We start from the raw sequence: 24,919 nt of genomic DNA, 5'->3' as shown, positions 1-24,919 counted from the left end.
GACAACATGCCCTAACCCATCTTAACTGGCACTTCACGATCATGCACTCAACACTTGTGAGGCCACACTTCTCCAGAACCTGTAGGTTGGACACCTTGTCCTGCCACCTGATGTTGCAGATGTTCCGCAAACACCGCTGCTGAAACTGCTCCAGTAACTGGATGTGACGACGATAAGTAGTCCAGGTCTCACAGCAGTAGAGAAGTGTGCTCAGCACCACGGCTATGTACACTGCAATTTTGGTGGAGAGCCGGATGCCATGTTCTTGCCAGAGTCTTTTGGTCAGCCTGCCAAATGCCACGCTTGCCTTTCCAATGCGCTGTGTCACCTCAGCATCCAGAGATCCACTGCTTGTAATTGTGCTACCCAGATAGCAAAACTTGGTGGGAAACACAGACAAACATGCACACATACATACATACATACATACATACATACATACATACATACACACACAGGGTCACACACACACATACACACAGGGTCACATCAGCTGGGCAGGTGGGAAACACAAACAAACACACACACACACACACACAAACTCACATTAGCTCCATAGCATAGGTGGGTCACACAGACAAACATATGCAAATAGACAAGCAGGCTCACATACGTGTGTGTGCGTATAATAATGATGATGATGCGTATTTATATTGTATATAAATATGTATACATATATGAAGATTTATGTTTTGTGTTTCGCCCTCGAATTATTCCAGCTCCCAGATGAGAACTGCACTGGGAGTTAAATTGAGAGTCTCTTGTTCTTATTTCCAGTTTTCAGCACTTTCAGGAGACGTACGGAAGTCTGGACGTTGAAGAAGCAAGGCTCAAAGGTCAGGAAAATTCTCTGATATAGAACTTCTTCGATTCAGTTTATAGATAGGAACGGGGTGTTTCATGTTTGTGTTGCCATAGGAACGGGGTGGTTCATGTTTGTGTTGCCATAGGAACGGGGTGGTTCATGTTTGTGGCCATAGGAACGGGGTGGTTCATGTTTGTATTGCCATAGGAACGGGGTGGTTCATGTTGCCATAGGAACGGGGTGGTTCATGTTGCCATAGGAACGGGGTGGTTCATGTTTGTGTTGCCATAGGAACGGGGTTCTTCACGGAGGACCCTGATGAGATCACGCAGCGGTTCGGAGGTCAGTGGAAGTCGTCGGATTTCCAGGCCGGAGACGCGCTCATTTTTACCATGAGGTAAAGACTCACACTTTACATGGATAAGATAGCGCTGAGCACCGGTATAGTTAGTGTTCCGGCCGACCCACATTTTACATACTAGGTTATCAACATAAGATTATTAAGCGCTTCGTATCGATATAGTTAGTGTTCTGTTCTGTCAGCGACATTGTAGTCTCCAGTGTTAGCGTTCCGCTCGTCCATTCTAAATCTATTTTCTGGGAAAGTGTTTCTTAAGTTTCACGTCTTCCTCCGCCTTGTGTGTGTAATGTTTGTTTGTTTGTTTGTTGTTTTCTCCCCTCAGAACCGTGCACATGTCGACTGTCAACACCACGCGGTTCGCAAGGGTCAGCTGCGATACAAGGTAAAAACAACTACATACTATATTATAGTGAGTCTTACAACATTAAATCTCTGAGATCTCATGTTTACCGAGTTTGGTAATGACTAATGTTTATGTTGCTTGCCAGTATATCACTGTTGTACTTATATATATTATCATTGTGGCTGCTTTAACTTTAACTTTATTCTTTATTTCAGGCGCAAATTGGCCCATAGTAGACAAACAATTAAAATAACAAGGTGCACACATAGTACACCGGCTTTAGGTGACGACCTGTTGGTTTGCCAGCAGACACCCGGGTCACGGGAGACCTGCGCCCGGAAGGGTTGTTGTTGCTGTTGTTGATGAGGTTGTTAATGTTGGTTAGGTTGTTGTCGTTGTTAATGAGATTGTTGTCATTTTTGTTGTTGTTGTTATTAGGTGGCAGCCAGCCGGACTCCCAGCCGACCCGCGGTTCACGGGAGACCTGCGCCCGGAAGGGTTGTTGATGATGAGGTTGTTGTTATGATAATGTTGTTGTTGATGAGGCTGTGTTGTCATTGTTAGTGTTGATAACGTTATTGTTGTTATTAGGTGGCAGCCAGCCGGACTCCCAGCCGACCCGCGGTTCACGGGAGACCTGCGCCCGGTTGTTGTTGTTGTTGTTGATGAGGTTGTTGTTGTCGTTGTTGTTATTGTTAATTAGGTTATTGTTGTCGATGAGGTTGTTGTTGTTATTAGGTGGCAGCCAGCCGGACTCCCAGCCGACCCGCGGTTCGTTGGAGACCTGCGCCCGGAAGGGTTGTTGTTATGATAATGTTGTTGTTGTCATTGTTAGTGTTGATAACGTTATTGTTGTTATTGTTATTGTTATTGTTATTAGGTGGCAGCCAGCCGGACTCCCAGCCGACCCGCGGTTCACGGGAGACCTGGGCCCGGTTGTCCCGCGGTTCGGCGTGCACGGCAAAGACGGGACCGTGCAGGAGTCCGAAGTCACCATGGAGGAGTTGAAGGAAAAATGGGGATTTCGTCAGCTGTTAAGTCTTAAAACCATCTAACTAATGACAATGATCTTGTAACAAGCCGTGGCTAGGGTAGACAAGCACCAGCAGGAGGACTAAAATTTTAGAATAAAACAGAATGTAAAAAGAGAACGGAGAACTCAAGTTCACAGTAGAGAACACTGAGAGTGCACAGAAATACGCTTAAGTCTTTTTTTATTCGCAGTTAGTGGGCTTTAATTCTCGATGTTTTATTTTCAGCGAATTCAGTCAGATTTAGTTCTTTTTGGTCTTTTGTTTCGTCCTTTCACAAAGCCCAAGAGAAATTAAATATGTGTGGACTTATTCTAGTATCTATACAGCTATCACAACAATAATACAAGCCAAAGGAACAGGGTAAAACAACACATTGTCAGTAACTCTGCCGCGGATCCGGAGTACTCCCACGGTCGTCAAGGAAAGTTGAAGATCACAAACCGACATTTTACCTTAACGAGTTACATGTGCAAAGAAAGATCTTACACAAGCAATAGCGACATCTAGCAATCTACGATCAAACTGCACCTAGAAGGAAAGAAGAAAAATGAGAGGATTCTATATCATTCAACTTCAAGTTCTTTCACTCGTCTGCAAGAAGTGAATAAATGAACAAATGTCTGGTTTATTGCAGAAAACCCTGGCATCATCCACGCTGAAACTTTGTGTAGCTTGTTATACTGAGGGACATTTCTGTATGTTTTATAAGGATTTCAGACACTGAACACTGGTAACGTTCACTTCGACAATGGTAGAAATATCTTTAATGTTCCGAAATTGCAGAATTTAAAAATGTTGTTCTGTAATTTGGAATACACGCTTATTGCCTTGAGCTGAACCCATACGAAATTTCATGTTGGAAAACGTTTTACATACAATGTGAAAAAAACATACATAATTAGTCATAGAGTCAGTATTAAATACAAACACTCTTACTATTAGACAATACTGTACCAACACCCAAGTCTGGTTTTTCAGTCAGTAAAATTACAGGTTGCTTGAATCTTGTTGTGTGGAAGTCAAGTGGTGTAGAAGTCTAATGTCGCTTTTATAAGATTGTGAAGTTTATGTAATGTTGTTGTTTTTTGTAACTGTTGGAATCCAGGAAGATTAGTTTCACAAAATAATGGACATCCCAATAAAGCATCAAGTAGCAAATCTTCTTCTGCAATATTGAATTTTTTCTGCAAGGTGCTTCTGCGTTCAGGGGAAAGTCTTGACTCGGCTCACAGTAAGAGCAGGTACGCGTTCCAGTACATGAGGTTGAAGAGGAAGAACCCTAGCGGAAATAGCCCGCGCGACAGGCGGTCCAAGTTCTTGGCGCGATCCATGGACTTGTTCCTTTCCCGCTCCGGCGCTGGTCTCTGCTGACCGCTGCACTTCTCACTTTTCTCGCTAGGCGGCGCCTCTTCTTTTAAACTCACGTTCTTCACGTGGTGCAGCCATGTGCGCTGCCGCAAGGTGGCGTAGTCCTCCCGCTGGGGAATAACTTTTCCGTTCTGGAAGTAAAAACGAAATGCATTAGAAAATAACTGGATAAAGTCGAAAACTGGATAAATGTGGTTTGTGATAAATCCGTTTTACTTGTTTCGATCGTTCCATTTTTTCTTCTTCTATTTTCTCTTTTAAATAATTTTCCTAATTTCCTCTGAATTTATTAGCCAAGTAGATAGTGTGTTATAAGGTTATAACACTCTACCCACTTGTCCACTGCATCAGTTTTAAGGCAGAAAGATGCTTACTTCTTAATCTCAAAAGTTTATCTGTTTTGCTCATTCCTTGACAAAGACTGGAGCTGCACAGTCGAAAATTTAGGTAAGACCAATCCCTTGTTTTGGAAATCACGGTTTAAACTGCTTCGAAAGACGCTCACTTCATTTTTGTCGGGCTCGTCCTTGTCCTTCCTCCTTTTGTCGTGGTTCTTGTCCTGCCTGGACATGAAGTTCACGGCCGCGAACTCGATCAGCGCTGCGAAGACGAACAGAAGGCACACCGCCAGCCAGATGTCAATGGCCTTGACGTACGACACTTTGACGTCACCGCCCTGGGCCGAACCCTGGGTCGTCATGGTCAGAACCGTGGTGATTCCTGGGAAGGGAGATATCACATCCAGAACCTGTCTAGTTCTACTATCCAGAACCGTGGATTTCTACCGTATCCAGAATGTATCTATTGTATCCAGAACCGTGGATTTCTACTGCATCCAGAATGTATCTATTGTATCCAGAACCTTGGCTTTCTACATCTACTGTATTCAGTACCGTGCCTGTCTTAGTGCTATCGTATCCAAAACCGTTGCTGTCTAGTTCTACTGAATCCAAAACCGTTTCTCACAAGTTCTACCGTCTACTGGGCTTTACCTACTACTACTACTACTACTACTACTACTACTACTAACACTACTACTACTACTACTACTACTACTACCACTACTACTACCACCACTACTACTACATGTACCACTACTACTACTACAGTAACTACAATACTACTCGTGGTATTACTATCGGTTACCCAGGGCGACGCGGGCCGGCGCAGCCTCGATGTTGATCCAGAAGGAAACCCAGGACAGGATGACGATAAGCATTGTGGGAATGTACACCTGGATCAGGTAAAAACCCATCTGCCGCTGCAGGTCAAAGGTCGCCGTCAGACGCGTGTACTGCCCTGCAGATAAACAGTGTATCTTTTTACTCTTTTATTTCAACATAAAAGGAACTCGGGGGGGATCAGGGTACCCAGGGCTAGAACAAACAGACTGTATAATTCATTCTTACATTACTCAATCCGTCTATACAACAGCCAAATGAAGGCTTAGTGCCTCTGTGTATAATGTAAGTGTTGTGATGTCTCTAATGTACTTTTGCTAAGTTGACTCGTGTTTACTTTTTGTTAGGTCAACACAATTCAGTTGTACCATGTACTACTGCTATGTTGATTTTTATGAATAAAGTATAAATAAAACAACTTAAGGGAAAAAGACCATAAACATAGGGAAAGTGCAGGAGAAAGATAGACTCCAATATTCTCACCTGTGTTATAGTTCTGTACTGTTCTCACCTGTGTTATAGTTCTGTACTGTTCTCACCTGTGTTATAGTTCTGTACTGTTCTCACCTGTTTTATAGTTCTGTACTGTTCTCACCTGTTTTATAGTTCTGTACTGTTCTCACCTGTGTTATAGTTCTGTACTGTTCTCACCTGTGTTATAGTTCTGTACTGTTCTGTACTGTTCTCACCTGTGTTATAGTTCTGTACTGTTCTCACCTGAGTTATAGTTCTGTATTGTTCTCACCTGTGTTATAGTTCTGTACTGTCCTGTTTGTTCTGATGTTCTCCACGTAAAATTGCGGCAGCTCCACGGAAGTGTCGAACTCCACCGGCCGGGTCCACTTCCAGTGCAGCATGATGTCTGCTTCCGTCTTTCCGTCTGCGTAAAAACCACTTTGCATTACTCTTAACTCTTCTGTTATATCCAGAACCGTGACTGTCTTGTTCTTTGCCTGAATGGGTAAGAATTAGAATCTGGCACGGTTCTGGATAGTTTCCGTGTATCCAAGAACGTAGATTTGCTTCAGGCCGGGTTCGAGTCCTGACATGCTCACTAATATATTGTTGAAAAAACTTGAGTGTGCCGTCACCACGTCTTGTTGGAATATAAAAAAAAAGCAGCCCTTTCCTCACAGTACACAAGTTAGCGTTATGAACAAGGCGTTACAAGCGAGGAGACAGCTCCTGCATGCTGCGTCATTATTACACAGTAAAACCCGGTCCCGGAAAGGTCGGCACAGAATCGGGAGTTTCCGGGCACGCGGATCGGTTCCATCGATCATTCTCATGAGCGGCGAGTCGTTCGGCACCGACTGTCTTCGGTTCTTAGATAAACGACGCCCTTTTCGGCGCGAAATTAAATGGAATGTCCTTGACTTCAAATTTCCATACTGATAGAGGTGCTAAAGTTTATTTTGGATCCGAAAAGGTCACGGTTTCTCTTCAGTTGATGAGCATAAGACTTTACTCGTATGTTTGTAGACTCTTACTCTCAGACTCATTGCGGATGTCTATGCCGAGGTCACAATTCCAGATCGGGGGCCGGCCGGGCAGTCTTATGGAACAAAAAATATGGTATAAAAGACAACAAAGCACAAAAAAAGGTTTTCAAAAATCAATAATGGAACCTATTTAGGTAATATATTCTTGATAGAAATTGTTGATTTTCGTTATTTGAAACAGCCCAGTCGGGCCCAGGTTTGGAAATGTCACCTCAGCATTAGAAGGAAGAATTGTCTCTCCTATGCAGACCTCCCGTTTAAAGTAGTCAGACTTAACCTGTAGCCAAAAACTCTACCTACAGCTCTCCATCTTGAGGCCGCACTGTTGTCTGTCCATAGGGAACCTGTACAGGTTCATAGGGCACGCCAGGGTCAAGGTCAGCCTGGGGGCACAAACATGGCGGACATCAGTAAACAACAGAACAGCCCAACACTAACTCTACACCTTTAACCAGTGAGATTTACCTCGTTGTTGGTGAAGGTTAGACATCCAGGTAATAAGATACGACCAAAAAACAGTTACTCCAGCAACTGGACATGATTTTGGAAACGGTCAGACGTTTCAGGTAGCATCCACTAGCTTTCGTCAGTGACTCTAAGAGACCAGAGGAAAAATGCAAGTTTATAAGACTGTTACAAGGTCCTTGGACTGGACGTTTCTCTTACATTTCTTGAACAAATGCATGTAGATTTTAAGAACATGTCAGACACAATTCCTCCGTACCTCGTGCTGTAGAGTATGGTGCCTGTCGGGTCCACTCGCAGCATCCGGTTCGCCGTCGTGACGTCATGGAAGTTCGCGCCCTTCTCGTTCACGAAGAAGACATCCGGGACCCAGATTTTCCCGACAACACTTGCGTCCAGCGTCAGCGTCTCGTTAAACTGCGTGAAGGACAGGCGGGGGTCGTTCCAGCGCTGGCGGAAGAACACGTTTATGATGTAGTCCTGTGATCAGGCGGGTCAGGCGGAGGGAGACGGGGGTAAAGGGGCAGAAAGGTAAAGAAATATTCAGTTACTTTCGAGACAGCACAAGACAAATGGTGTCGACGTATTTTCAACCTGTGGTTTGGACGTCTTCGGTATCGTATCCAGAACCGTGCCTATCTAGTACTATGGAAGAATGGGTTAGGGTTAGGGTTAGGATCAGGCATGGTTCTGGATAGTCTCAGTGTATCCAAGAACGTAAGTTTGCCCCAGGCACGGTTCTGGATACGCCTGGACTATCCAGAACCGTTCCTGAGCGTGGTTCTGGATGAACGTGGTTCTGGATGAAGCACGGTTCTGTATTACAACAGATTCCTCGAACTGCCTGACAATGGATGTGATGACATCCTTGATGGCCGCGGCATCTGTCATAGTTTAACGGTTATATAGTCAGTCTAAAATAGAACAAACCCAGACAATATCAGACTGATTCTGACTGATGTCTGGTACTCGGTCGGTTCCGGGGTAATTAAATTTGGTGAAATTGTCAGGAGCGTCCCTTGAGTTATTATTGCTTCTAACTTCTGAAACTAAAATAGTACACTGGAATAACTGATCCTTACAACGAATTTCCAAGCTGATCTTTTGGCGGCCGCAAAGCCAGACAGTATCCATTGGGCACCTGGTGGATACTGCATGGCCAATTTAATACTTTCAATGTGGCCACCGAAATATCTGCTTGGAGATTACCTTACAACAGGCAATACAGATCATTCTCCGCAAGTCGACTTGAAGCTGTATTTACTAATTATTTCACAGCTTCTTAACAGAACCGTCCTTGGTTTGGACAAACTCCGAGTTAATAGTTCTGAGGTGGGTCTCCTGGGCCGTCTTGCGTCTCGGGATCCTTTGAACTTGGAATGACCTTGAGATGAGGAGACGTCGGTATCGCATTTCCCACGGAGATCAAGTTACTCGGCAGGTCACCCGATACCCTGACTGGCGCCGACACCGCCAGACACAAACAGATGGAAATGTCGCAGGTTTCTGTTCATTTGCATTTTGTTTTGGGAAAATGTCTTTTCCACCAAAAGTCAATCTGTGAACGTTGAATGTTTCTCTCGACGGCCTCATCATGAACCGCACTGACAAAACTGAACGCCACCTAGTTTCAGCAAGAAGTACTGCAGTTTCTGACTACGTAGTCAGCATTGGCTTCATCTCACGCCAACCAAACAGATAAAAAATACAGATACTCTCCACTAAACCCAGATAAGTTCCGCAGTTCCGCGCTGATCTGTGCGTAATTTGGCGGCTTGGCTCCGGCTCACAGCAGTCCGGACCCGCCAACTCCGCAGTTATTACATGGAATCAATGTCTGGTCTGCTAAACATTGCCGAGACTTAGGCCACATCAAGTAATTTTTATGGATGACGTCCTGTAGAAACCATAATCCTAATGCGAGAGCGCGAAATAAAACAAGAAGGTCCGAAAAAAGCAAGATATCTGGGTTTATACTAATTGACGACAAATGTTAGGACACAAGTTGAATGAGAGAACACACAGAGTAACAACCAAGTCTTTTATTCGTCATGAAAACAGGAATAAATCAGTAGAACAGCAATTGTCGTCTTGTCCTGTTTCTTTTCTTTTCTTTCATCACATGTTCTCTTACCCCACTGTCGTGACTTTCTGGTCATATGTGCATAGTTACAATAAGCGGAATTTATTGTTTTCCTTCTGGGAACAGGCCAAAAACCATGCGCGCGCGGACTTCATCCATAAAGATTACTTGGTGTGGTGTTACAGCGGGCGGACTTTGCCATGGCGCCAGACGTGTAATAACTAAAACTCTCCTGTGGACTCACTCAAAAACTCTGTCTTTGTATTTCTTTGTATATCTTATCGTTGTAATGTGCCTAACAACTCAGACTTTGTGTCTTCAAGAAAGTGTATGAATAGATAATGAAAGTTACAAAGTTTCATTTCTCCCGATTCTAACCTGTCATGTCTATATGCCGATGATGGCTCCTAAAGAGACAGTTCATAGACATCGACTGGATACTGAAATTAATTTTGCAACTCAGAAACAAACTTGATACACGTCAAACGTCTGAGAAGCTCCAGCCTTGACAAGAGCCGCGGTGCAAGTTTGCAGCAAGTTTTGCAGCAAGTTTTACCGCGCTTCACTTGGGCGGGCAAGCGTACAAATAGAAGTGTCCGTGTACTCACTAAAATATGGACATCCTATTGCAATATTCGTGGGATGTTCGTGAAGACAACCAAAGGAATAAAGGTGGTTTGAACCTGACTCACTGAAGCCAACTGAAAAGCTTCCTCGTCGTGACAGACAAGACAGGCGCTATGTACAGTATTTACAGGTTCTATGTTCCAGGGAACTTCCACTGGATCTTTTCAATAAGCATTAAGAATATGTAGGTTATATTTGTATAACGTCTTGAAAGGCATGCCCGAAGCCAGGATTTTGAAGCTCCCAGCTCCTTCCAGCGCAGCCGGCAGTAAAATTACTCCAAGGATTCTGCTTAGAGCTGCTTAAGATGCCGAAGTCTTACGAAGGAACCAAGGAAGTCTGTGAGGAGAAATTCCGGACCAGTCTCGGGTGTTGGTTGATAGATGGTTTATTATGAGTAACTCCCAGCTCCTTCCAGCGTTCCAGCATCTCAAGTTCCTCAAAGGATTTTGCCTCGAGCTGCTTAAGATGCGGAAAGACTGAAGACGTCGTAACAAGTCTTCTGGACCATAAATCACTTCTTACGGTTTCCAAGCGGAAATAAGAGTTCCTTAAAGACGCTGGGTAAGACTGGGGCTTCCGGAGTTATGAGGAAAACCCCGGTGCGGAAAGGATTCGACACAGTGCTGTGAGGACGGTCAGGTGGGGAGATAGCGGGAAGGCCGAGTACCTAGCTTCGGTTAGGCCATGTGATGAGATAAGGGAAGGCCGAGGCTGGTTTAATCTGGCAGCGAGAGTACCGAAGTAGCCTGTCGTCTTCCTTACTCCGGACATCCGTCAAACTTTGGACGTTTTTACTTCTTAAAGTAAAGGGAGCCGAGGCTCGCATACGTCACTATTGGGACACTGTTACTCCATAAGGACCCCAGGCACACATCAGGGAGCCTAGGCGTGTATAACTTTAGATATCAAATTTAATGCACTTCGTCTAAGGAGGGGGTGTGCTTCGAAGAGTCTGCTGTTACCAGAACCAACTTTAGAACCGGTTCTGGAATGTCCAAGCGTATGCAGAACTGTGCCTGGGGCAAATCTACTTTCCTGGATACCGACACCATCCAGAACCGTGCCTGATCCTAACCATAACCCATTCAGACAAAGAACTAGATAGGCACAGTTCTGGATACAATATAGACTATCCAGAACCGTGCCTGATCCTAGTTGGACAGCCCTGGCTGTTGTCATCCGAATTACTAAATAAAGAAAAAAACTAACTGAAACAATCCCCTGATGTCTGTTTTGTCACCGGAAGCGTAGTTTGTAGAGTTGTACAGTTAAAAGTTTGACTCCGTAAAAATTATTCGCCATTTCTCTGTTTTTCCCGGACACGTAACGTCTCTCCATCATCCTTCTCTCTTCTGCGCCTGGGACAGCCTTCCCTCAATTCATCACGCTAATCACACCACTTCATCTCCGTGACGTCATCACCCCTGATGCGTGCGGAACACTCACCCCTTTTAGTTGCCATGGCAACGGAGGATTTTGCACTCTCCAAAATTAATAGAAGTATTCCACTGCTCCATTCCGTATTTCCAGTGTACGTTTTATGTTTTTAGCCAAGAAGTCCTCCGGGGATTTTACCCACAGAAGGTCCGTATGTGTAGTATTTGAACGCTCAACTTTTTCAGTGTTTTTGGCAGTGACTGATTTTGAAAAGTTTTAACAAAGATTGGCGCGTCAAATTAGCATCCGGTAGACTTCATGATCTAAACTATCGCTAATTTACAATTTCTCAAAGGACTAACGGAAATACCGTAATGATAAATGTGACCCCCAAACATCAGACGGCACGAAGCTGACAACGAAAAGTGCCCCTGCAGTACTATGAAGGACAGCTAGGGGGCCATAAGACCTAGTTCCTCAAGCATTACCGATTTAGCTCGACACGCTTAACTTTTATCTGAAACCTCACCTTACCCAGAGCACAGAGAAACAACATATTCCACGCAGTTCTGAAGTCGCTACCTCATGACGAGTAACGGCCGTTTCTCACTGTTTTAATTACACCATAAACTCAGCGAGGCTCCAATCGTGTTGAACACGGACGCAAATCGCGTCACGTCTGTTTCTCCGGCTCAAAAGCGACTGTGAGAAATTATTGTGCTTTAGTTGCGGTTGGCACCAATCGATTTTGCCGCTAGTGTAGTCAATTATTTGTATCTGTTAAAATATTATTTTCTTAATAGTATCATACATTAGGAATTTTTCTCGCCAAATAACTTGAGATGGGGTATCGTTGTATAACACTTAATCACCACTTAATAACACTTAACAATCCCTCAGAAGTTGCTGGAAGGACGCAAGAGACACATTAGACAAACCCGTAAATGCCGCATTACTACTACATTAGCGCCAGTCTTCGCTATGACAAACGCAATTGTCGCCGCTTGAGTTATTTATTCCATTACGGGCCGCAGCAAGTAAATGTTCTGGATGCCATCAGGCCTCCGGAAACTTTGTTAAACAATCGTTGAAGAGGTTCATCAGTCACGTAGAATTAACAGTTAGTAGAATATTCATCAATCAGTGACTCTTTTTGACAGGTAGAAACACGTACCTCCAAATTTTCCATGTCCACTGTACATCTTGATCACGGAGTGACCTAGTCAGAGTTGGGAGCTGCCGAAGTCCTACCTACACCTACTCCTACTCCGCAAGGAGGCGGGGGAGGCCAGAAGATCCACACAAGTCTCGACCTAGCCTCGTGTTCTCGCGAGACTAGGTCACTCCGTGATCAAGACGTACAGCGGACATTTGGAGGTACGTGTCTCTACCTTTCAAGAACGGTCACTGATTGAGGAATATTCTACTATCTTTTAAACAAGAAATGATACCTATTACAGCATACATTAGAAAAGAAATGCCGCATTAGCGCATTGCTAGTGCCTGTTCTCGCTATGACAAACGCACTTGTCGCCGGTTGAGTCGAGCCGCGGTGTGTACAAATTGATTCCGCCAAATCAGCGGTAATGGAGTCATTTATTCCATTACGGCAGATTTGTGCGTTTCCGGAAGCGACTGTTTCCGCCCGACTGAACCCTGCATCGCACCAGGAGTCGGTGATGAATGGTTTACTGAAATACAAACCAGTCGCAGTCCGAAGGCTGAATTGTTGATTTGGTACAATACAATCTTTCTCATTATCACTGTTCATGTTGTACAGCTTTAGCTTGATTTACAGAGCATGAGATATTGACAACTGCTAACAAATGTACGTACAGTCGACTTCTATTTACATTTTTTGTTGGAATTTTATTTCTGATTTCTAAAATGAAACATAAACATTTGATATCATCATATCACAATAAAACGTGGCAATAACACATTCGTAAGATCTGAAGATAACAACCATATAATATAAATTATAGAAATAAGTCATAAGCTAGGTATATACATGTACCCTCACGGAAAAAAAAATTCAAGAAAAACCATCAAGGTGGGACAGCTGTTACTAAGGCATTTAAAAGTCCGCCTCAAGGAGGAGAAACGCTTTCCGACAGGAGAACAACAGGAGATCGTTTGTCTCTTGCTCAGTCGTGGATAATCACATCAGATCAAACTTTATCACAACCAACACGGCAGCCGTGTACATGACATTGTGCATCACTGAATATTTCTCCGGTTTTCACACATAACACCGTGACTGGGGCTAAGTATTAACATTAAAAACACTTTACCAGCACAGTTAGAAATGATAAGATTTAGATTTATATACATAGGATTTAGATTTGCACACAGAAGACAATGTCTAAACCTTAATCTGTTATGCACGTTATTAACACCGCTCATATTGAACGACGTTGTTGTGAATGTGGCAATCTCAGCTGTGCTCATGTCGCCACATTATGTCGCCACAATAAGTCATCTGTATCATTTCCAGTCATCTGACTCTTAATCTGCTACACAAATTGCCTCCGCCCGTCTCCTGTCTCACTCACAATTACGCTCCGTCACTTTCCATACCGATCACATGTACGTCACTGTTTAATGGTGTACAACTTTGGCTTGATTTATAGCGCTTGAGATGCTGATAACTGCTAACAAATGGTACCTTCAGTCGACTTTTATTTACATTTTGTTAGAATTTCATTTCTGATTTAAGTACTCTATTATCTTTATCAACAGCAATATGCTATTGTGACAGCTGCTATATATTTCCCACAGCCAGACTAATAACTAAAGATACCATTGCATCCAGAACTGTGCATATGCACATGTGCCTATGCCTGAATGGGTTAGGGGTAGGATCAGGCACGGTTCTGGATAATCCCTGCGTATCCAAAAACGTAGATTTGCCCCAGGCACGGTTCTGGATACGTGTGGACTATCCAGAACCGCGCTCGAGCAAGGTTCTGGAAAAAGCACGATTCTGGATACGCCTGAACAATCCAGAACCGCGCTCGAGCATGGTTCTGGATAAAGCACGCTTCTGGATACAATATGAGATGTTAAGATAAATAAGACTTACGGAAATAAGAGCCTTACCATCGTGGTTTCCTTCACCGACCCCATGCTCTGCACGAAGATGTCACACGTCACGTTAACAGGCGCACCTGGAGAAAACAACAACAACGACAGATATCTATCATGCTTATATCATACCATATCATATCATATCATATCATATCATATCATATCATGTTATATCATTATCATATCATGTCATATCATCTCATCTCATGTCATATCATTATCATATCATGTCATATCATACCATATCATGTCATATCATATCATGTCATGTCATGTCATGTCATGTCATGTCATGTCAGTCATGTCATATCATATCATGTCATGTCATGTCATGTCATGTCAGTCATGTCATATCATATCATATCATATCATGCCATGTCATATCATATCATATCATATCATACCATATCATGTATCCCATCATATCATATCATATCATGTCCTATCATGTCATATAATATCATGTATCACAACGTATCATATCATATCATATCATATCGCGTGCTCTGCACCAATATATCAGCAGACGAAAAATAATCTCAGGTTAACCTGAAAACCTGGAGGAAGCAGAACAGGCGGTAGGAGTTTGCACTCACGTGACCATGACCTATGACCTTGTCCGCCATGTTGGACGGTTAAACCTGGACGTTAACAACGAATTTATTCTGTGTTGAAGCGAAAGTTTGTAGTTTGATCGCGTTTGTGAGAGTTCTGCTAACAATGCACGCACGGGGGATATTTAGCAGGGTGTGTGTGAGAAATACCATAAGGAACAGGACAGGAAACAGGCATAGAAACAGCAACAGTCCTCATAGCTAGAGGGCAAAAGTTATCAGCTAAACTATACATCTCTGGTGTTAATGGTATATATTTCATGACATAACTATAGAAACTATGTCGTTCATGAAAATTGTACATTTCCAAAAGCACAGTGCGCCTTTACCTCGTATTTGAGTACACGTTAGAATACCTGTAATAAAATGACATGACCCCATCTGCAGATGTTTCTAAGCCAAACAGGCTTATTATAGAAACACCAGAAAATACAAACACTTCGTCTTCGTGCAAGGTTTAGAATGTACTCCCCAAAAGTCTAGTCCCTTTATTTGACCACTGTTTATAATACTCTGGTTTAGTCTTCTGTCAGAGCAGAAGAGGAGCATTTGTAATAAAACGACCTGACCCTGTCCGCCCTGCTATAAGAGAAGCCGGGTGAGTTATGACGTGCGGGGGACGCGCGGTGGAAGACTGATGCCGCTCTCTCCCCGCTCTGTCAGCCACAGCGCGCGCTACAAAGGCTCCCAACCCTGCGGCAACAGACAAACCGCGGACAATAATAGTACCACTCTATCTGCCTCTACAGCAGACTCACCGCGTCCGCTTGTAAAGGCAGGAAGACAGGACTGTACGTGCGGGGACATGGAGGCACTACCCACTCATCCGTCACGCCGGGGCGTGGGCTTGTAAAGGTCCGGGCAACTAATGTCCTCCTCACAAACAGTAATCCCTCTCCTCCCCGGGTACTACTCAGGTTAAGTCTGGGTTGATTGCCGGGGGAGGAGAGGAGCATTTGTCACGGTTTGTGGGAGATGGAACTCGCGTCACTCTGGTATCATGGCCGCGGGACAGAAGCTCTCTGTCAAGTTCATATCAAAACTCTTTCGTTTGTAGATTTGTGCAAGGTTTAAAAACGTACTCCCATAAAGTCTAGTCCTTTTATTTGACCACAGTTTATACTGCTCTGGTTTAGTCCCAGCAGGTTACTGTCAGAGAAGAGGTGCATTTGTCACGGTGTGTGGGATCGGGAGCTGGAAATACCGTCACTCTGGGTTATGGGCGGGGGACAGAAGTTCACATCAAAACTCTGTCCAGCTAGCAAAATCTGAGGCATTCGTTTGTAGATTTTGCTTAGAAACACCAGAGAATACAAAAATGAGTGTTCGTGCAGGGTTTAAGATATACTCCCATAACGTCTAGTCCTTTTATTTGACCACAGTTTATACTACTTTGTTTTAGTGAACTTCGTATCAACCTCTATCCTACTTGGCCAAGCCATTCAAGTTCATTTGTAGATTCTGTATAAAAACACCAGAGAATACAAACGCGAGTGTTGGTCCAAGGTCTGAAGATAAATAAAGGGCTTTTTGTCAATTTCATATCAAAACTCTCTCCTGCTAGCAAAATCTGCGGCATTCGTTTGTAGATTTTGCTTAAAACATCAGAGAATGCAAAAGTGAGTGTTCGTGCAAGGTTTAAAATGTATTCCCATAAAGTCTAGTCCCTTCATTTGACCACAGTTTATACTGCTCTGCTCTGGTTTAGTCCCAGCAGGTTACTGTCAAAGAAGAAGAGGAGCATTTGTCACGACTTGTGGAAGTTGGGACTACCGTTCATGGCCTATGGGCGGAAGCTTTCTGTCAATTTCATGTCAAACTCTCTATATTCTGCCTAGAAACATCAAAGAATACAAAAGTGAGTGTTCCAGAAATGTACTCCCATAACGTCGAAGTATTTGACCGCAGTTTATACCACTCAGGTTTAGTCCCAGGTTACTGTTAGGTAAGATGAGGTGGATTTGGTTTGTAGGAGATGGAGTTCTCAGTCAAGTTCAGGTTTGCGTGACGGGAATTCTGGCTGTCAAGTTCATCATATCAAACTCTGCTGCAGAGTTTGTGAACTTCTCAGGCAGACTTCTGAATGAAATGATCCGAACCAGACGAAAACAGGACGGAGACAAATATGCTGCCGCGTTGTGCGTTTTTGCCTGTGAAGCAAATGTCACTAATCTACTATTCATGTAATCTCCAAGCAGATACAGTGGGGCAAGGTGACTTGATGTTAGCTGCTTGTATCCATCGTTCGCCCCAAGAATCTGCCGCAGAACGCACCAGTGCTGGGCTATCCTGCGGCCTGCATAAAGTCACCTTGCCCCCACCGAATCTGCTTGGAGATTACTATTCATGTTTATTACCCAAAACTGTTGCCATCTGCCTGTCTGATCTGTAAGTTTCAATGGGTTGTCAAAAGTTTTACGAAGCAAAACTTTTTTTTAGATCTTAAGTTTTGAGCAAAACTTTTCTCTTACATCTTGAGTATTGAGCAAAACTTTTCTCTTACATCTTGAGTATTGAGCAATGATAAGAAAAGCCCTGTCGGCCTCCAGACGGAGACGAATGAGTGCACTTTATCGCGTAATCCAGGGCACAGCGTCAGGCTGAAACAACGGCAGCAACAATAAGGGACTAATCTACATATGAAAACACAAGGTATTAACTACGGTGCATTTGTATGTGGGTAGAACAATCTTATGTTAGAGATAAGATTGTTTGAAGAGGTGTGATCATTGCAAAGTTGGCAGCTGTTCAGAGATCTTTATTGTGATTTTCTGCGTAGCGTTAATACCTGGAGTCGGGCTTCAGATCTATAGAAAGCCTGCTCACGGGGGCTGAGAGTCAGGGTCAGAGTCGCAGCTCAAAATACAGCGTCAAAGTCCCGCACAGATGAAAAGAACCGAGTCAGAATCTCTGCTTAAAACCAGATAAGATCCATGAAAGTCGTGTGCAGCCGCTGTAACGCTGGCACGCGGCCAAAAAAGTTCTTTGTTGCGATTTCAATATAGCAATTTGATGCGCCGATACGCTTCGAATGTATCGAGTGCGCTAGCTTGGGCTCCGCGGGTTTAATGAGTAGATTATCCATTGAAAAAGACGTGCAGGCTTCCAGCACAATGAAATCATTACCAGTTACCATCTGACGGCCATCTTGTCAACTTCTCATGGTCTCATTGCAGTAATATATGTACACGTGTACACAACTGGTCTCATTGCGGTAATACATGTACATATCAGCCCGATATTTTAGACTGTGATTAAAGACCTCTTTCAAAGCAACGCGAGACTTGGTGAAAAAAAAAATCTTAAATGAGGATATTTTGAGGATTGAGAGATAAGTAGAAGATCTGCAGTTTCCTTCCTTTCCTAAACTGGTGTAGATCCTTATACATCTGAATTGCGGTTTCTAATTCAAGAGAAGTTCCCGCTACTGCAGGACCTGAAAGGGCGTGAGTACGGCTCCACTGGGAGCAGTTTTGCGTGGTGGGAGATTGTTGAAACCCACCACAAAGCTCAGCCTATTGTAGACTTGCACTTTGTACACATGAGTCAGAAATCACCCCACCCCCCTCATAACATCCCTGCATTACCAGCCTATACTGTAGATGGACTAAAACTAATGAATATGAAAACTACTTGAACTAATCGAAATTGTGTGCAACACATTACTGTAAATGACTGCAATTCAGTGGCGGCGAAAGTTGTCCACAGCAAAAGTTCAGTAGAGATCTTGACTTGTAGACCTGCACTTTGTACACCTTTGAGTCAGAAATCACCCCTCCCCCTCCCATTCACATCGCTTCTGCACTACGTAACATACCGAACTCCGGTGGGAGGCAACCTTCCGAGATCGTTGCCAACTTTCACGCTTCTCGGCCGATGTGAATTCGATTCTGCTTCTCTAATTCGCTAATTCGATTTTCCCCTTCAGATGCCAACTTTCCAGGAATATTAGGCGCTGATCTGCCGATTATTACCTCAGCGGGAACATCGCGAGTTTATTATATCTATATGATAATGTCCTCCGGGAATGGAGCTGAGAAAGCCGAACAGGCGGGTAGATAGTTGAAATGCAGCGAGGGTCAGCAATTGTAGCATTTATGAAGAAAGCCACAGGCTAGCGAACTCTTTCATAACTTTATTCTTTGTACCCCGTTAACTTTGGTTTAGGACCAAGAAGGGTCTGGATAGTTTTCGCGTATCCAAGAAGGTAGATTTGCCCCAACCACGGTTCTGGATAGGCGTGGACTGTCCGGAACCGTGCCTGAGCATCGTTCTGGATAAAGGCACGGTTCTGAAGCTAATATTCCCAACTAACTACTGCACTGCAGTTCAATATTCAGTATTCTGTGACGCGCCTGGTCTCATCTCTCAGCAGTTCTGACGGCGGCCGGAAAAACGGACGTGGATTCATTTTTATTGGGGCAGAGGTTAATGGCACCATCGTCAGCGTGAGGAGCGGAGAAACGGCAATCTCCTGGGAGATCACATCAGCAGCAACTACTACATAACGGCAATCTCCTGGGAGATAATCTCAACAGGAACTACTGCATAACGGCAATATCCTAGGAGATCACATCAGCAGCAACTACTATATAACGGCAATCTCCTGGGAGATAATCTCAACAGGAACTACTGCATAACTCTCACATACAAGCAGATCAAAAGCAATCAGAGAAATAATTGCATAAGTTCCCAGAGACACGAAAAACTGAATAGTTCAAACTTCGAAATAGTTTTCAAGAACAGTTTGAAATGTATTCGTGTCTGTATCTGTATTTTATTGTTAGTATAAGCGCCCTTTAGTGTACCACGCTGGTTTAACATCAATAAAAGGACGTACGCTGAGAAAATTGCACTGAGAATCATAAAACTCTCATGTCGTCCTTATGCTGAGGCCTCTCGGCATGTTATCTCTCTATTTGACCGATTTCTACTCTTTCCAGCCGCCTCCCGAAGCCTGGTAGAGGCTACGGAACTGTTGTGGTGATCTAACGCCTGTCTCGGCTGTTATCTGGTAAGTGATTTCGCTGTCAGGACTGTCACCTCAGCTGCTCAGCGGAATTCTTCAAATGAAAGTGAAGGGAGACAAGATTATCCAGACAGATCATTGCTGCAGACACTGCGGGGTTAGTGAACGGGAGTAGCTATATCCTGTATAGACTGCCGCGTTTTGACGTTTCTGAAGTGGGAAATTACCTACTAGTTGTGACGTGTACTTCATCAAGTAAGGCAGACGGGACGGTTAAGGCCGGATCAGGTTACGTTTATCATGAGTAAGAATTTTTGACGTACGCGTATGACGCGTTAGAACACTCTTCTACGACGCGAGGCCCTTGAGACCCCGTTGAGCATCGAGAAAATTGACGTCTTTTACGTCCGTCGTTCTCTAAGCGCTCGTTGATTTCTAAGGTCTTTTAATGAACTTGCAATGGTCTTACAATATTTCCAATGATGTTACAATAGCCTCCACGATCTTACAATTGTCTCAATGATCCTACATTTCTCTCTATGACTGTGATGTTCACCTGTTTCGATTATCCGACGTGACTCACGCAAAGGTGACACAAGTTCAGCTGATGTGCGCATCGCCTGAATATGGATTTTAACATTGATCCGTTCTCCTCCCATACTTCACAGCTAAACTACAAAACCGAACATCTACAGTCTGTTCATCAACGCCAGCCTTACTAATTAAGTCCTGCTCCACCCCGGCCAGGCTAGCGCCCCTGGCTCCATCACTGACACAACCTGCTTTCAACTCCAGGCTAAGATACATGCACGATGCAGGCTGGGGGCGATCGGGTAGCGATAAAGCTCCCAACGGCACAAGTATGATAGATCCTACACACGGCAACCATATGGCAATACTGATGGTTCAGTAGACCCTATAACTATATACACACGGAAACCATATGGTCATACTGATGATGCAGTAGACACTAAAACTATATACACACGACAACCATATGGCAATACTGATGATACAGTAGGCCCTATAGCTATATACACACGACAACCATGTGGCCATATTGAAGGTTCATGAGACCCTATAGATATATGCATACGACAACCATATGGTCATCTGTTAGCCACCTTAAACAAATCCACGCGAAGGCCGCCGTGTCAACTGTGACCCTCACTCAGGTGTGGGGACTGAAACGGTCATCATACTCGGAAAAATCCGTAGCTGTATATCTGTACACGATTCTGTATCTGTGCATGAATAAAAAAAAATTAATAAATAAAATTTATAAGATCTTCCAAGGATCCTTCCATGGTCTTCTCATTGCTTTCAATGACCTTACGATGCTTTAAATGACTCTACAATGCTCTCAATGCACATGGATCTGTATCTGATTGCAAATAAAGATATTGAGTGATTGCCATATAGATTTGGCAAAACAGAAACCCTACATATGTCACGCTGTGGTTATGGTAAGGTTCCCGCTATGATATGTCTGTTGCAAGTTGATAAGGTTCCCACTGGTGCGCCCTGCCTGTCTGCTCTCTCACTACAGGCTGGGCCAGAGACCCCAAAGGTCCTGCAGGTCGCACAGTGAATCAGTAATACCTAGCTTCAGCTTAAGGTGGACAGGCAACCTGTGGGGCCGTGTAGCGTAGCGGCAGAGTGTGCGACTCGGAACTAAGAGTCCCGGGTTCGAGTCCTGACATGCCACCGATCTTGTGCCCTTGGGAAAGGCACTTTACACAGCTTTCCTCACTTCGCTCAGGTGTAAATGAGTATTGTCCTGTCATGTATTTGTCCCCTGTGTTGGTGGTGGCATTAATATAAGTTGAAGAAACTTGAGTGTGTCGCCACCCCGTCTGGTGATTACATGTTGGAATAAAAAAAAACAACTAGTAGCTTCAATGCACAGTGAACCAGTCTAGCTTTAGTATCCAGTAAACTGGTAACACCTTAGTTCTCCCACTCCCTGTTGGTTCAGAGGCGCCCACAGGTCCTACAGGTCGCACACACCGTCTGTCTGAGCGAACTCCAACTGCCACTCTAACTGCGTGGAGAGTGGAGTTCTTTTATAGCAGGCCGGGGGAGAAGGACAAGTCTTAAGTGCGTTTGTGCTCCCAGGAAAGGCATTGAAGTGTGAAGCGAGAGGAAGAAGAAATGTCGACTGTTTTCATTCCGGGCACATCTGAATTCCCAAGCAACGACCGAGAAATGGATAGAGGGAGAGAGAAGGAGAAGAGAGAGAAGAGGGGGAGGGAGGGAGAGAGAGAGAAGAGAGGGAGGGGAGAGAGAGGGATAAAGAAGAACAGGCGAGATAAGGAGAGAGGGTAGAGGGAAGAGAGGAAAGAGACGGTGATAGAGGGACAAAGAGGGAGAGTGAGGAGAAGCATTGTTCCTCAAACATGGTTCCCCATACTTAAACCTGTTGTTGAGTTTACCAACAAAACATGTAGGTCCGCCTTTTATCCGTGTCAAGTCTCCATTATGTACCAGCAAACGTCCCTCCTGCACATTTGTAACCCAGGTCCATTTTTTCATCCTGGCAAAGACATGAGCATTTCAAATGATCATGAAGAATGCAGCCCCTCACGGCAACATGTGATTATGCACTAGGTACATGTTGTAGGTTATGAATTGATGAGGTTATTACATGTAGGTATATGTTGTGGGTTATGCAGGTACATGTTGCGGTTATGTGTGTACATGTTTTGGATTATGAATTGATGTGGTTATGTGGCTATGCAGGTACATGTGAGTTATGGATTGATGAGGTTATGCACTTTGTAGATGTTGTGGGTTATGAATTGCTGCGGTAATGTACCCACGCATGTACCTGTGGGTTATGCATGTACCTGTGGGTTATGCATTGTACATGTGGGTTATGCATGTACATGTGGGTTATGCATGTACCTGTGGGTTATGCATTGTACGTATGTGGGTTATGCATGTACATGTGGGTTATGCATGTACATGTGGGTTATGCATGTACATGTGGGTTATGCATGTACATGTGGGTTATGCATGTACATGTGGGTTATGCATGTACATGTGGGTTATGCATGTACATGTGGGTTATGTGGCTACATGTTGTGGATTATATATTGCTGCAGTTATGTACCAACGCATGTACCTGTTGCTTGCCGAAGGCTCCGCTCCGCGCGGACGGTTCCACATGAATAGTTCCGTAAAAAGGGGTCAGGGGTCAGATTGCTGATAGATGGATGCGTCTGTTCAAACCGGGAAATATGTGCTGAGAACGCCGGGAAAGGTTAGACATCCAGGTATAACGTACGCCAGGTAATAACAGTTACTTAGGCAACTGGATATGGTTTTGCATGAAAAGTTTTCGTGATTCGTACTGGCGAGTCTTAAGTTAATACTGATCTCGCTAATACTCGTTCAGAGATCGCAGATGTGTTTAAGCATTAAGCTGGTGTGTTTCGCCGGAGGGCGGATATACAGGCTATGTCGATACAGATGTGGGGCATCTAGCTAACGTGATACTTTGCTATGCAGGGTGCTACCACGGTATGATCATCAGTACTTCGTAGTGGCCAGGAACATCCTGCAAGTTTTAATACTGATCTCGCTAAAAAAAGATCCAGATAACGCAGATGTGTGGAAGATAGTTGCTGTTATGTACTTGCGCTAAGGTCCCCGTTTTTATACGGGCATCAGCCCTACCGATGTAAGAGTTCCTGCCAGAGTTGTTCCCTTATCGCTGCCGAACATTCCCTCCGCGGCTTCCTCCTGTAAATCCGGGTCGCGACTTCCGGCTGCCGAGACGAGACCGTCTTCCCCCCGTCTCCGCAATTTCCGCACACTGATGAAGACATTAGGCCCAACCCGACAACCCCCGACAGCCGCGCCGGCCATTCCTGACTACGGGAGCACCATTACAACAACTGTTAATGGGGTCGTGTGGCATAACGACAGAGCGTCCCGGGTTCCAATCCTGGCATGCGACCGATCTTGCGCCCTTGGGAAAGACTTTCCTGACTTCACTCAGGTGAAAATGAGTACCCAGACGACACCGTCTTCTCTCCTTCTCCTCAATTTCCGCAAACTAATGAAGACATTAGGCCCGCCCTGACAACCCACCCTCCGGCAGCCGAGCTATGCTATACTCAGTACGGGATCACTACTAAACGCCTTACAGCTGACAGAAATGTTACTGGGGTCGTGTGGCGTTCGGTTCGGAACCAAGGGGTCCCGAGTTTGAATCCTGCCATGCCACCGATCTTGCACCATTAGGAAAGACACTTTACACACGACTTTCCTCACTTAGCTCGGGATAAAATGGGTATGTCTGTTACACGTGCGTTGGTAAGATAAAGAAAAATTGAAAAAAATGACTCTGCCGTCGCCATGTCATTGGGCCATATCCTGTGATAAATGCGGGAATAGAAAAGAAAACGCCTAAAAGCTGACAGAATTGTTACACCTAACTACCCCTGGGACAATCATCCTGCCACATCCCCCATCAGCGGTTCAACTCAGACCTTCCGAGATGGTATCGAGCCGATCCCGGCTGTACTGTGCAGCAAGCATCACCCGCCGCTTCCCGCCAAAACAGCATGCATCACCCGCCTTCCCGCCAAAAGCATCACCCGCCTTCCCGCCAAAAGCATCACCCGCCTTCCCGCCAAAAGCATCACCCGCCTTCCCGCCAAAACTCACATCATCGCTGCAGGCTGCTTCCACCCCGGATCTGACTGAGCCCATTCTGTCTCGTACTATCTCGCGTGGATTAATGTGTGTGTCCGCCGGAGTTGGCAGGTGACAGTCGTAAGCCTGAATGAAGTCGCCTACTTAATATCCGGACACTGACATGACATGACATCTCTCTGAAATAGGACACCTGTATAGCCGGTATAACTGCCTTATGGCAAAACACACCAGCTTCTGTATCTGTATAGCCGGTATAACTGCCTTATGGCAAAACACACCAGCTTCTGTATCTGTATAGCCGGTATAACCGCCCTTCGGCGTAACACACCAGCTTCTGTATCTGTATATCCGGTATACCGCCCTTCGGCGTAACNTTTTTTTTTTTTTTTTTTTTTTTTTTTTTTTTTTTTTTTTTTTTTTTTTTTTTTT

The 24,919-nt window shown here is 44.5% G+C and overlaps 2 protein-coding genes across 7 annotated transcripts in view; one reads left to right on the top strand and one right to left on the bottom strand.

Annotated features, from left to right (window-relative positions):
• Nucleotides 1–2,840, top strand: part of LOC109469429 — an 8,702-nt gene extending 5,862 nt beyond the window's left edge. For 2 of the 6 annotated variants that reach the window (XM_019767942.1, XM_019767943.1), the window contains exons 9-10: nt 1,489–1,548; nt 2,390–2,840. In XM_019767942.1, the coding sequence (XP_019623501.1) occupies nt 1,489–1,548; nt 2,390–2,564 (235 nt within the window). In that variant the 3' untranslated portion in view covers nt 2,565–2,840. Of the gene's footprint in view, nt 1–777; nt 837–1,096; nt 1,203–1,488; nt 1,549–1,947; nt 2,085–2,389 lie in introns of those variants that run through there. The other 4 variants (XM_019767940.1, XM_019767945.1, XM_019767941.1 and 1 more) reach the window with 4 other exon arrangements.
• A 308-nt stretch (nt 2,841–3,148) lies between these two features.
• Nucleotides 3,149–24,919, bottom strand: part of LOC109469427 (glycine receptor subunit alpha-3-like) — a 62,230-nt gene continuing 40,459 nt past the window's right edge. Inside the window, exons 3-9 of the mRNA XM_019767939.1 lie at nt 14,252–14,319; nt 7,319–7,539; nt 6,895–6,977; nt 5,838–5,972; nt 5,058–5,210; nt 4,417–4,631; nt 3,149–4,042 (exon numbers count right to left, since the gene is read on the bottom strand). Of these exons, the coding sequence (XP_019623498.1) occupies nt 3,770–4,042; nt 4,417–4,631; nt 5,058–5,210; nt 5,838–5,972; nt 6,895–6,977; nt 7,319–7,539; nt 14,252–14,278 (1,107 nt within the window). The 5' untranslated portion in view covers nt 14,279–14,319 and the 3' untranslated portion in view covers nt 3,149–3,769. The remainder of the gene's footprint in view (nt 4,043–4,416; nt 4,632–5,057; nt 5,211–5,837; nt 5,973–6,894; nt 6,978–7,318; nt 7,540–14,251; nt 14,320–24,919) is intronic.

This window comes from Branchiostoma belcheri, unplaced genomic scaffold (genome assembly GCF_001625305.1).
Source record: "Branchiostoma belcheri isolate BF01 breed outbred unplaced genomic scaffold, Haploidv18h27 scaffold202, whole genome shotgun sequence".
Lineage (NCBI taxonomy): Eukaryota > Metazoa > Chordata > Leptocardii > Amphioxiformes > Branchiostomatidae > Branchiostoma > Branchiostoma belcheri.
Note: the sequence above shows the minus strand (reverse complement) of the source record. Positions and strands in the feature narration are given on the sequence as shown.